Source organism: Poromitra crassiceps (genome assembly GCF_964638095.1).
Source record: "Poromitra crassiceps genome assembly, chromosome: 7".
Taxonomy (NCBI): domain Eukaryota; kingdom Metazoa; phylum Chordata; class Actinopteri; order Beryciformes; family Melamphaidae; genus Poromitra; species Poromitra crassiceps.
Window position 1 is genome coordinate 19,524,860 of NC_139628.1, and position 14,458 is coordinate 19,539,317.

At 42.0% G+C, this 14,458-nt stretch overlaps 1 protein-coding gene across 1 annotated transcript in view; it reads left to right on the forward strand.

The window, feature by feature from the left end:
* Positions 1 to 9,643, forward strand: part of txk (TXK tyrosine kinase) — a 30,186-nt gene extending 20,543 nt beyond the window's left edge. Inside the window, exons 11-16 of the mRNA XM_083639798.1 lie at positions 150 to 321; positions 1,967 to 2,183; positions 4,280 to 4,344; positions 4,454 to 4,572; positions 7,384 to 7,541; positions 9,356 to 9,643. Coding sequence (XP_083495924.1) covers positions 150 to 321; positions 1,967 to 2,183; positions 4,280 to 4,344; positions 4,454 to 4,572; positions 7,384 to 7,541; positions 9,356 to 9,427 — 803 coding nt within the window. The 3' untranslated portion in view covers positions 9,428 to 9,643. The remainder of the gene's footprint in view (positions 1 to 149; positions 322 to 1,966; positions 2,184 to 4,279; positions 4,345 to 4,453; positions 4,573 to 7,383; positions 7,542 to 9,355) is intronic.
* Positions 9,644 to 14,458: the final 4,815 nt, after the last annotated feature.

Below are 14,458 nucleotides of genomic sequence, written 5' to 3' on the forward strand. Positions count from 1 at the left end.
GGACACTGTATTTTCTTCTTTTTGTATTCTCTCCATCCTTCCCTCCATATCTCTCCCTCCCTCGCTCCCTCCCTCCTTCACTCTCTGTCTGTCTGTCTCTCCCTCCCCCATCTCTCTCTCTCTCTCTCTCTCTCTCTCACTCCCTCCAGAGAAGTGGGAGATCAACCCCAGTGAGCTGACCTTCATGAAGGAGCTGGGCTGTGGTCAGTTTGGTCTGGTGAGGCTGGGGAAGTGGAGAGCTCAACACAAAGTGGCCATCAAGACCATCAGGGAGGGAGCCATGTACGAGGAGGACTTCATCGAGGAGGCCAAGGTCATGATGTAAGGAGGCCAAGGTCATGATGTAGGGAGGCCAAGGTCATGATGTAAGGAGGGAGGGAGCCATGTAAGAGGAGGACTTCATCTAGGAGGCCAAGGTCATGATGTAAGCAGGTCAAGGTCATGATGTAAGGAGGTCAAGGTCATGATGTAAGGAGGTCAAGGTCATGATGTAAGGAGGCCAAGGTCATGATGTAAGGAGGGAGGGAGCCATGTACGAGGAGGACTTCATCAAGGAGGCCAAGGTCATGATGTAAGGAGGTCAAGGTCATGATGTAAGGAGGGAGGGAGCTATGTAAGAGGAGGACTTCATCAAGGAGGCCAACATCATGATGTAAGGAGGCCACGGTCATGATGTAAGGAGGGAGGGAGCTATGTAAGAGGAGGACTTCATCTAGGAGGCCAACATCATGATGTAGGGAGGGAGGGAGCTATGTAAGAGGAGGACTTCATCAAGGAGGCCAACATCATGATGTAGGGAGGGAGGGAGCTATGTAAGAGGAGGACTTCATCTAGGAGGCCAACATCATGATGTAGGGAGGGAGGGAGCTATGTAAGAGGAGGACTTCATCTAGGAGGCCAACATCATGATGTAAGGAGGCCACGGTCATGATGTAAGGAGGCCAAGGTCATGATGTAAGGAGGGAGGGAGCCATGTAAGAGGAGGACTTCATCAAGGAGGCCAACATCATGATGTAGGGAGGGAGGGAGCTATGTAAGAGGAGGACTTCATCAAGGAGGCCAACATCATGATGTAGGGAGGGAGGGAGCTATGTAAGAGGAGGACTTCATCTAGGAGGCCAACATCATGATGTAGGGAGGGAGGGAGCTATGTAAGAGGAGGACTTCATCTAGGAGGCCAACATCATGATGTAAGGAGGCCACGGTCATGATGTAAGGAGGGAGGGAGCCATGTAAGAGGAGGACTTCATCAAGGAGGCCAACATCATGATGTAAGGAGGTCAAAGTCATGATGTAAGGAGGCCATGGTCATGATGTAAGGCCAAGGTCATGATGTAAAGACTACACAAATTCAGCCCGATATTAACAGGAGTTGGTTGCAGCCGACACATTTCTTACATTTGATGGTGATTCAGGCTGATTGCTGCCTCTGTAAATAATGCCAGCTAAGCCTGGCCTAGCTAAGCCTGGCCTAGCACATTGCAAATGAATCCATTCAACAGTTTCATAATGCATAAGCTACTCTGAAAAGCAGCTTCTTCTGGAGTAGGTGCTCTAATAATCTGTGTGTGTCAAATGCGAAAGTGGGTTCACAAATGCCTGTTTGAAAGGCTGTAAATGTTAGGAAGATATTCACAAATGCTTTTCTTTGATTTTTATATAAATTTAAGCTCTTCACAGATATATATTTTTGACTTGTGGAACTTGTGTATTTGCAGATCATTTACACACAGATTCTCAATCTGTTCACACTTCTGTTCAGCTATTCCATAGTTTTCCTGCATGTTTAAATCCATGTTCAACCCTCTCCCCGTGTGTGTGTGTGTGTGTGTGTGTGTGTGTGTGTGTGTGTGTGTGTGTGTGTGTGTGTGTGTGTGTGTGTGTGTGTGTGTGTGTGTGTGTGTGTGTGTGTGCACGTGTGTATGTGTGTGTTTGCGTGTGCATGTTCTTGCGCCCTCTCTCCCAGGCGGCTGTGCCACCCTAAGCTGGTGCAGCTGTACGGCGTGTGCATGCAGCAGCGCCCCCTGCTGATCGTGGCTGAGTTCATGGAGAACGGCTGCCTGCTGAACGTGCTGCGGCAGAGGGGCAGGGCTCTGAAGGAGGCGTGGCTGCTGTCCATGTGTCAGGACACCTGCGAGGGCATGGCCTACCTGGAGGCACACAGCTTCATCCACAGAGACCTGGTGAGCGCCGTGCGTTTGAGCGCCAAATTACCCCCCGTACCTGAGTGAAAGCAGACGCCATGACTCATACGGATAAAACTCTAATTTCCCCATGACGATATCACAAGAACGCCACTGATCGGACTTTGATTAAACTTTAGGGTATCAAAAATTGAAGAAAGGAGCTGTTAGGAATTTAAATGACAAAATTTAATTGGAAGTAATTGTACCTGTGTACTACAAAGAGTTTAACAAAACAGAGTACATCTTCATGAAGGTGATACGGGCAAGATAAATACCGCAACTCGTTTCAACCGTTGGGTTTTCGTCAGGCTGTATGATGTATGAACCCAACGGTTGAAACGCGTTGCGGTATTTATCTTGCCCGTATCACCTTCATGAAGATGTACTCTGTTTTGTTAAACTCTTTGTAGTACACGGGTACAATTACTTCCAATTAAATTTTGTCATTTAAATTCCTAACAGCTCCTTTCTTCAATTTTTGATATTCTACTGTGCCTGCTGAGCTGTTTTGGTCCACACATTGTGTGTTTTTCCTATTAAACTTTAGGGAACAGACATTTTTTATTATGTAACCACATGAGCTAACCCTAGCCATGTTGTTATTATGTAACCACATGACCTAACCCTAGCCCTGTTGTTATTATGTAACCACATGACCTAACCCTAGCCATGTTGCAGGGGTGTGCGCAGGTGCACTGATTGCTCGCGTTACTGGACAATCGTAGGATTATGTAGGAAACTTTAGGAAAACTATTTTTCGATATACACTTTCATGAGAATATGTTCATGATACTCGTAACTCGTCCGTGAATTGGGCTTTTGATTGACTGTAGTTTCATGGGTATGTTTCATGTTTTTGGAGCTGATGCCAAGGTGGAGCCTCCAGGTTAATGCCAGCCCACAATTCCTTATATGGTCATACTGTAAAAGGTGTCCACAAATAGCCACTTACAGTAGCTGCTGCTAACCCTTATAGATACAGTCGGTCTGTGTGGGAACGCCCACAAAATGTTACTACGGCTGGCGAGTGGGGTAAAGAAAACCATATATCTCAATGGGCTGACTCACTAAAAGGACGGTGCTGCGGCTCTACACTACAGGATTGGGGATTCTAGAGTAGGTATGTAGTTTACCCCACCTTGACTACACCCCCAGCCAGCTACCCCAGCGTCTATGATGAGACATGGACTGTACCTACTGTATGCAGACTAAGCCCCTATTGGCTACAAGGACTCACATCCACACAAATCTTCTTAACAGCACAGATGTATCATAGAACGGAACCAAGCCAAGGTGCAAGTCAAGGTCAAAACAAAAATTGGATTTCTTTATAGAATGCGCTCCTCTTTCACTCTCTCTGCTAGACTTACCCTGGTTAAAATGACAGTTCTTCCCATGTAAGACTATGGTGACACGACACCATCTACCGATCTGCCTGCAAAACTAAAGCTAGACGCTATCTATCACTCTGCCATCCGTTTCGCTACAAATGCCCCTTTCAGAACTCACCTCTGCACTTTATATTCCTCTGTTAACTGGCCATCTCTACACACCCGTTGCGAATTACACTGGTTCATGTTAATTTACAAAACTCTCTTTGGTCTGTCACCTGCCGCGTACAACACCCGTTCTGCTAACCTCATCCTGCTGAAAATCCCCAAAACTCACTCTGTAATCGGTCAGTCATCTTTCCATTCTGCTGTGCCCACAGACTGGAATGGCTTACAAAAAACACTAAAACTGGACAATTTCATCTCCAAATCAGTTTTCAAGGACTCTATCATGGACATATTCACTGACACCTGCAACTGCTTCCTGGACTAGCTCTTATCCCCTGCCTGTCTGCTCCGACTGTTTTTGTTTTGTTTGCTCTGTCTGTCTTGCTATGTTTTTAACTGTGTTTTAACTTGTGTTTTAATTTGTTCTAAGTAACTTTGTATTTATTTTATCCCCTACCCGCATCCCTCAAAAGCCTGTGCCTTCTGCCAGGTCGCCATTGTAAATAAGAATTTGTTCTTCATGACTTGCCTGGTTAAATAAAGGTTAAATAAAATAAATAAACATAAGTGTGTGGTGCTCTCTGTCCCGTCCAGGCAGCCAGGAACTGTCTGGTGAACGAGCAGCATGTGGTGAAGGTCAGCGACTTCGGGATGGCCAGGTGGGTTCCCCCCCGTCACGCCTACCACTGCAGGGTTCTTGCCAGTACCCTAACTCTAGCAGTTCTAAGGTCTGCTTCTTGGTTCTGCATGTGTTGTGTGTGGTTCTAGGTACGTCCTGGACAACCAGTACACCAGCTCTAACGGTGCCAAGTTCCCCGTCAAGTGGTCTCCTCCTGAGGTTCTGCACTTCAGCAAGTACAGCAGCAAGTCAGACGTCTGGTCCTACGGTGAGCGAGGAATTCACTCACTGCACAGCAGATACTATCCCATTAGTACGAGGAGTGCCAGTGACTAACAAAGTAATACTACTTAGTTACAGTATTTAAGTATTTGTTGGGAGTATCTGTAATTTACTTGAGTATTTATATTTCTGTCAACTTTCACTTTTACTCCGCTACATTTCCTAAATAAAATGTATGCTTTTACATTTCCGCTAAGCATCTTCATTACTCGTTACTACAATATCAAATTGGGAGACATTTTGGTCCCCTCAGTGGTGGAAATGGCCATGCAGGTTTTACTGTAGGAACCCTATTAGGCAGGGCGGGGGCTCCTGGACGCAGTTGAGAACCCCAGATCGCCCCCATCATGCATCAATGCATCGGATTGTCCGCTCCGCTCCACACGGAAGCAGCTGGCTGCCTGGTACTCTGCGGGTCCCACAGGCCCCAGAATTGTCGCTATTATGGTCCGCCTCTCAACACTGTCATCTCAGACGAGATTTGTTTTCAGACTCGGAAACGTCGCGCTACTTGGTCCCTTCATTTCAAAACAGCTTGAAATGAAAGAGAATGGCTCCTTGATTAAAGAACCAGTACAAATTGCAACTCTTTTCAACTCCTATTTTGTGAACTCTGTTAAGATGACGGTGCCCACCAGTCAAACAGGACCGCTAATTTCACGTCCGATAGATGAATCCCAGCCAGTGTTTTCTTTGATGGAGGTCACTGAAGCCCAAGTTAGCAAAATTCTGAAATCCCTCAAAAGCTCTAAGTCTAAAGATGTATTTGGTCTGGACTCACTTTTTCTAAAAAGGAATGTAGATACATTCACTGAACCATTAACAAAAATAGTGAATGCCTCTATTAAAGAAGATAAATATCCGAATGGCTGGAAGTCAGCCATTGTTGTACCAGTCTTTAAATCAGGAGACTCAAGTATAGTGAGTAATTATAGGCCAATCAGTATCTTGCCTGTTATCTCCAAAGTTGCTGAAAAATGCATTGTTGAACAGCTAATCTCCCATATTAATAGTAGCCCGTACACTCTGCACCCAATGCAGTTTGGCTTTCGGACCAACCACTCCACCGACACAGCCAACTGCTTCTTCCTAGAGAATATTAAACAAAAGATGGACAAAGGAGGTGTTGTCGGTGCCATATTCTTAGATTTTAAGAAGGCATTCGACACTGTTAGTCATCAGATACTCCTTTGCAAACTTGCTAACTATAATTTCTCCATTGGCGCACTGAAGTGGGTTAAGTCTTGTCTTGCTGATAGAATTCAATGTGTTAGGGTCAGAGGTGAAACATCACCCTTTCTGAGCAATGAAATGGGTGTGCCCCAGGGATCCATCTTCGGGCCTCTTCTATTCAGTTTATTTATAAATGATCTTCCATCTGTTTGCACAGAGTGTGAAGTTCAAATGTATGCTGATGACACCGTTATCTATATTCATGCAAAAACGAAAGAACTGGCAGCTGTTAAACTAAACGCTGCAATGGTGAATGTCAGCAACTGGCTTACAGAGTCTCAACTGTGTCTTAATGTGCAGAAGACAGTTTGTATGTACTTCACAAAATCAAATTCAACATCTGGTAATCCTGGAGTGTTTGTTGCTGGAGAGCCAATCCAAATAGTCTCTCATTTTAAATATCTTGGCATTATCCTTGACTCTACACTATCTTTCAAAAAGCAGGTAAAAAGAGTAATACAGACTGCCAGATACAACTTGTCAAATTTCAGATACATGAGGAATTGTTTAACATCTACTGCTGCGATTCTCTATATGAACGCAATGATCATCTCCCATCTCATGTACTGTATGACTAGCTGGACCCATGCAAAAAACACAACCATGAAACCCATTCTTTCTCTGTACAAGCAGACTCTCAAGGTGCTGGACCGAAAACCGTATACTTACCACCACTGTTACATTCTCAGCAAGTACAGAATCCTCAGCTGGGAAAACCTGACAAAATTCACTGATGCCTGCCTACTGTTTAAAATTTTAAATGGTAAGGCACCTCCACCTCTCAGTACTTTTGTCAAACAAAAAACATCTCATAATAGGTCCACAAGATCTTCCCAGAGGGGGGACTGTACTGTGCCGTTTAGGTCCAGCTCCTTCAGTCAATCCTGTTTTTCAGTCAGAGCCACTCAGTTTTGGAACATCATACCAACTGATATAAGATACTGTGCTACCTACCACACCTTTACAAAAAAACTCAAGACCTGGCTATTAACAAATCAAACATGTGACCACTTGTAATCAGTTAATTGTGTATTGTATTATTGTTTTTATTATTATTTTGGATTGTGTTGTAAATATTGTGTTTTACTTTTAATGCTTCTGTTTTAGGTGTATGGTTTTATAACATCTTGCCAAAGGACTACAGTTGCGAATTAGCCAGTTGGCTAAAACTGGTGCATTTACAGTAATGTTGATTAATGTGTACTGTCCTTTCTTTAAATAAACTGAAACTGAAACTTGCATTCCGTTGGGTTCAGTTGGACTTTAAGGGGAACCTGGGGAGGAATGCCGTTCTTGCCGTTCTCTCTCAACGTTTACTCTGGGAACCCCGTTCCCAGGCATTCCCCCCGATTTCCACCACTGCATGGGTAGCCTGCAAGCAAGTGTTTTTTGTGAATCAGTGCTCCTAGCTTGCAAGTTGTTAATCACGATGCACACTCCATTGCACTTTTACTAAGTGTGTTTGTGTGTGTGTGTGTGTGTGTGTGTGTGTGTGTGTGTGTGTGTGTGTGTGTGTGTGTGTGTGTGTGTGTGTGTGTGTGTGTGTGTGTGTGTGCGTGTGCAGGCGTCCTGATGTGGGAGATCTTCTCGGAGGGTCGGACTCCGTTTGAGAACCGCTCCAACATGGAGGTGGTGGAGGAGATCACCAGAGGGGTCCGCCTGTACCGGCCGCACCGCGCCGCCCACAGCACCTACCACCTCATGTACCGCTGCTGGCACGAGGTAAGAAAGAAGGGGTTGACTGACTGATCCATCGACTGATTACTTAATTAATTAATTAATTCATTCATTCATTCATTCATTCATTCATTCATTCAAGCGTCACCTCTACAAACTGTTAATGCCTTAAAATAACTGTACATGTTCATTCATACAGAAATTCTCCCTCGTATCCATGCAAAATCCCCTTAAAATGCACGAAGGGATTTATTAATAGAGGGGATCCCCTCCAAACCTCCTTAAACCCGACTTAATGTTTGACTGCTTACTAGTTGAATGAAAAAGTCAGGGAGATAGGAACTTTAATTTACACTTTAAAAATGCCTTAAAGGGATACTCCACTTTTTCGGAGTTTCGCTCATTTGCCACATCCCTCCCACATAACCACGAGACACCATGCCTTACCGGCACTGTCCGCTCAGTTTACAGTGAGCTACAGTCGTGAAGTTAGTTAGTATCACCATAGAATGGAGGGTAATGGTACAGCTGTTAAAAATCCACCAAAACACACAACTCATGGCACCAAAATACATGTGCTTCAGGTACTCACCACACGATGAAATATTAATCCAAAATGTACATAATCTGTCTTTTTGGATGGAAAAGAGGTAGCCGCTACCTTCCAAACACGGCCGCCAACCTCTTTTCCTTCCAAAAAGACAGATTATGTGCATTTTGGATTAATATTTCATCGTGTGGTGAGTAGGCTACCCGAAGCACAACATGTACTTTGGTGCCGTGAGATGTGTGTTTTGGCGGATTTCTAACAGCTGTACCATTACCCTCCATTCTATGGCGATACTAACTAACTTCACGACTGTAGCTCACTGTAAACTGTGCGGACCATGCCGGTAAGTTGGTTATGTGGGGGGAATGTGGCAAATGAGCTAAACGTGGAGTATCCCTTTAATTAAGCTACTTGTCTCTCTATGAATCAACCCTGTCCCTTTTCAACCCACGATACTAACTGTACTTTTTAAAGCTATATGTTAATATGATAATGAATGTTTATGTAATGAGTAATTAAGGAATTTCAGAGATAATATGAAGAGATTTGGTTTCTAGTGCACACAGAGAACTTGAATAGTTCCGTTTATCGTGGTAATTTCATTTTTGGTGCTTAATGAATTTGAAGTGTTGGCTGCTATGCTGACAATGCAAGTCTGGGCATTAGGGCTCTAAAGTGTGTTTACTTCCTCTTTAAAGTGTTTGTGAGCAGTAAAGTAAAATAACACATTGCTGTAATTGGATTACTTCCCCCACTAACTAGTAATGTAAGAGATGATAATTTCCTAAACTGTAATTATATTACAGTTACTAAATGCAAATAACTTCAAGTTACTGCGTTACTTTCTCCAGCACTCACACAGCGATAAAACAAAGTGTGGATATATAGGCTACAGTAAGTCTGGCTATGCGAGACTAGTTTGGCTGATTGTTGACACTCTTGTAAGGTTAATTATTGTTCCAATAAAGTGATTCAGTTCCAAAAGGAGCTGGCTAAACAGATTGTACATCACTTAACGGAAGGAGCGGGGGGGGGGGGGGGGGGGGTAATATAGTAAAGTAATGGGTAATGTAAACTAATTACTAAACTAACTAACTAACTGTAAACTAATTACTTTTGATACGAAGTAATCAGTAAAGTATTTTGATTACTTTTTAAAGGAGTAATCAGTAATAAGTAACGTATTACATTTCCTGAGTAATTTGCCCAACACTGTGTGAGATTCTAGTTTTTTCTTTCTTTTTAAACTTGCTCTTCTTCTCTCTGTTCTGTCCTCCCCTCCCCTCACTCTTCTTCGGTGGTGTTGTAGAAATCTCAGGGTCGGCCATCTTTCTCTGAGCTGCTGGAGGAAATCAGACACCTGGCAGAACAACAGGACTGACGCACGCATGCATGCACACTCACGTGTGCGCGTGCATGCGCACACACACACACACAGACACACAAACAACAAACAAACACAATGCTGTTTTTCAAACTGTCTTCTTTCAAACTGGTGATGGTGTACTGAAATACTCCTGCTGTTCTAAGTGTAAATATTTGTTTTTAAATAAAGGGCTTTTATTATGAAAGATTTGTTTTAAATTGATACAGAAACACACATGGAGCTTCCTGTTACCACAGTCTGACGCTGAAGACACTGGAAGCTGCTTACATTCAGTTTGGCCTCAGTTCCCTCGAGTTAAAAAATATAACAAAATAAAAAACCTTTTCTCACAAATGTTCATTTTTATTAATTGACCTTGTTTATTTTAGTTATATACTTTATACATTGTTGATGTGATTTTATCTACCATTTGTTTGTTTTGTTCTGCTGTTTTATTATCTTCTCATTTGAGATGCTGTGAAGCACTGTGTGAACTGTGTTTTATTCCCAATACAAGGAATTTGCCTTGGTATAGAACATAAGTGGTAAATTATAACTAAAACACAAGTGCAAATCATTAATTTTAACATAAATAATACAGAATCTGAAATAATATAATCAACAATATTATGTGTAATATATCTGTTTTTAAAGTTAAGTGAAAAATCTGTACAGTTTGTGTGGGAATGTGCAAAATATTGACCAGATAATGTGCAAAGGTTTTCAGTATGAAGATTATGTTCACTGTACACTGTACAAATATGATGTGTAATAAAGTTTAGTTTAGTAGTAGGAGTAGTACAGTAGGCTAATTATTAGTGGGAGTAGTAATAAAGGTCAAAAGGTCAAATGTAACTTTATTGTCCCTTACAGGGAAATTGGTTTGCATCCAGGTAATATAAAACACACACATCATACAAAACATACAAACGCAAAAAAAAGATAAAAGACCTAAAAACCTAAACCTAACAACAGCGCAATGGAGGCAGAGAGGTTTTAGAAAGTACAACATGTAGCAGCATCGTCAAAAGTGCATAAGTGGGCAGTCTGTGCAAAAAGGCAGAACCAAGGGAACCTGAGGGCAACAGTTCAAACTCCGACCAAAAGGGGCGATCTGGGCCCTCCAGGAGGGAAGTGGCTTTCCTTAGCAACTGCCTCTTGTAAAGGTCAATGTGCTGTTCTCCCAGAAACCTATATTTTGCTGGCCACTCTGGCTACCAAGCCTGTTCTTGTTAGCCAGGGTCGTGTTGCCAAACCAGGCAACAATAAGAACAGATTCAATAAAACTCTTGTAGAAAAGGGTCATCATTACAGAAGAGATATTACAAGAACACATTTTCCTCAGATAAAAAAAGACGCTGCTGGACCTTTTTGAGATGTGGCAGCAACATGAGAATCAAAGCACAGTTTGTTGTCAAGAACAACGCCCAGGTATTTGAAGCTGTCCTGTCCAGAAACTCAATGTCAGTATAGGCTACCTTTGATGCAAATAGGAGTAGGACTACCGTATAGGAGGAGTCTTTCTAAAGCTGATGATCATGCCTTTAGTTTTAGACACATTTAGCTGTAAAAAGGACTCAAGGTATATGAAGTCATCAGACCACTGGTCTGTGATTCATCAAGGAGACAATGACAATCATCTGCAATGTGATGATATATCTGTATGTATGAGATGATGTATGAGAGGAGAGACAGCAGCCTTGAGGAGAACCAGAAAAGAAAGGAAATCATTCACCCTCACACACTGGGACCTATCTGTCAGAAAATCAAGAATCCAGCCATAGTACAAATGTGCAGTGCTCTAAAGGTGACAGAAGGTGGTGGTAGAGAGTGTAACAATCTCACCTGCCTGCATGTGTTTTATTGAAAACAATGGATCATTGATAAGTGATGAGTTCATTAGTGAAGTGTTTGTCTTTAATAGGAGGACGTGATGTGCAGCTCAGATGTTGGTTGGTTGGGTTACTGCATCCATGGTCAACACACACCCCCTCACCTCATAGCCTCTTCTAAACATGAACTGTGGATGATAACTGTAGAATCAGGTCTGACTATCCCCCGCAGTTACCCTGCTAGACATGACTCCATAAACCAGCACTTATAGGCTACATGTTCATACGGCCCTCAAACATGAGGGAGAAGCTCCGTGGTTTGGGGCTACTGCAGAGGACAGCACATGAAAAGTAGGCTACAGAATAGGCTACAATTCTCTGCTCTACATAAATGTTTCGAATGCATTCCTCTAGTATTCTACTCTTATAGCCTACCTCTATCGATCTTTATATGAATTCTCAGAGAGCGACTTTGCAGTGGGAATATGCCTATACTATAGATAGCCCATTTGTTCTGCACGTCATTCTGGCTGGCAAGCTTGGGACACATAAACACAGACAACATGCACCCTCATCTGCATTTGCGGACACAAATATGAGCCAATATTTCCTCGACATTGGCCTTGATGAGAAACCGCTGCTTAAAACGTGTGTGGGCATATTTCGGCAAATAATAACAGTGTGTGAGCGGATCTCTCACACACAATATACATTGTAGCGATCCGGGGTCTGGGTGGATAAAGCGACCCAGCCGTTACAATATATACAGTATATATGAGGATTTATATATATATATATATATATATATATATATTTATAAAATGGCTCTCTCAAATCAAGCAATCTGATTGGTTCACAGCCATTGTATAAATCCCGTAACCCACTCCAATAACCCATGGCCATGGGTTATGAGTTGCCATGGCAACTCTCTTACTAAAAGGCTTTGGTTACCTCAAATGACAATGTAGAAAAAACAAATGTGTTTGTGTGATGTAGCAATGAACACATGCTTCAATGAACATTTGCTTCACACATGAAGCAAATGCCGTTTGAAGCCCAATTTGGGCTGTTTGAAGCCCAATTTGGGTTGTTTGAAGCCAGATTTGGGCCGTTTGAAGCCCAATTTGGGCCGTTTCAAGCCCAATTTGGGTCGTTTCAAGCCAGATTTGGGCCGTTTGAAGCCCAATTTGGGCCGTTTGAAGCCCAATTTGGGCCGTTTGAAGCCCAATTTGGGCCGAGTCCAGTTTTACAATGAGATGCACCCACTTTAACCCTGAAGTGTATTACTTCAGACTAACTAATAAAGTAATACAACCACTAGTAAACCAGTAGGCGGCGCCTGGCCTGCTGTTCAGTGGCCTGACTGTGGGCACAAAAAAAAAAAAAAAAAAAAAAAAATTGAAGGCCAGGCCAGGCCAGGCCACGGGGCATTTGCCCGACGTGCCCGATTATGCAGTCCGCGCCTGTATATATATATATATATATATATATATATATATATATATATATATATATATATATATATATATATATATATATATATATATATATATACATTGTAGCGATCCGGGGTCTGGGTGGATAAAGCGACCCAGCCGTTACAATATACAGTATATATGAGGATTTATATATATATATATATATATATATATATATATTGTAGCGATCCGGGGTCTGGGTGGATAAAGCGACCCAGCCGTTACAATATATACAGTATATATGAGGATTTATATATATATATATATATATATATATATATATATATATATATATATATATTTTTTTTTTTTTATAAAACGGCTCTCTCAAATCAAGCAATCTGATTGGTTCACAGCCATTGTATAAATCCCGTAACCCACTCCAATAACCCATGGCCATGGGTTATGAGTTGCCATGGCAACTCTCTTACTAAAAGGCTTTGGTTACCTCAAATGACAATGTAGAAAAAACAAATGGTGGAGACAGCTGTCAGATCCTTGTGAATCGATCTTCGCTTATAACTTTACTAACTAAAATTATGTTTTGTACAAGAATAGACGCGGGCTAATGTCTTCTTTGCAAAAAAAAGGCTGTTAACCCCGCATTTAACCCCGTAACGTTAGTTGGTGTCGGGCTTTGCAGAAAGCTCTCAGCTTCTCAGCAAGCGCTGAGAATGCAGCGCCGCGCTCGAGCTGCGTGTCGGGCTTTCCAGAAAGCTCTCAGCTTCTCAGCAAGCGCCAGGATTGGCCAATGTCAACTTCAGTCTCCAGAACGATCCAATCAAATCACCTGCACATTCACCTGGACATATAAGTCCCGCCTTACAGTAGTGTTTCAACTGACTCTATCAGAATGACATGCCAGTCGGACTTATAGTATTATTATTATTATTATATTATCATACTTGGAAACCGTTTTATAAAAAAAATATAGCACTCGAGCAGCGTGTGTTGTGGCATATATCCCGCTGCTCAGCAGTTATCAGCGGGATATATTTGCCACAACACACTGGCTCTCATGCTATATTGCTTATATATATATATATATATATATATATATATATATATATATATATATATATATATATATATATATATATATATATATATATATATATATATATATATATATATATATATATATATAAATCCTCATATATACTGTATATATTGTAACGGCTGGGTCGCTTTATATATATATATATATATATATATATATATATATATATATATATATATATATATATACAGTATATATATATAAAATTTCCTATTAAAGCAAAAGGTTAACAAATGTTAAAAGTGTATGGATTGTTATCTTTACATTCAAGATATGTGATAATGATTTTCCCCTCAGTGGTAATGTGTTGTTTCATAAAACTAATCCCTATTGGTCAGAAGAGGCCCGCGTGACGTAGGAGTGCGATTTGTCTGGCATGTCAAAAAGGGGGGGTGTCGCCACGGCAACGTTTTGGGTGGCAGGTAATTGCTACGATGCACGCACACACACACACATCACACACACACACACACACACACACACACACACACAGACAGACAGAGACACACACGGGTCAAGTTTACAAGTCTTCTCCGGTGACCATGAGACGTCACACACACACACACACACACACACACACACACACACACACACACACACACACACACACACACACACACACACACACACACACACACACACACACACACACGGCTACTCCAGTGTTTACGCCGCC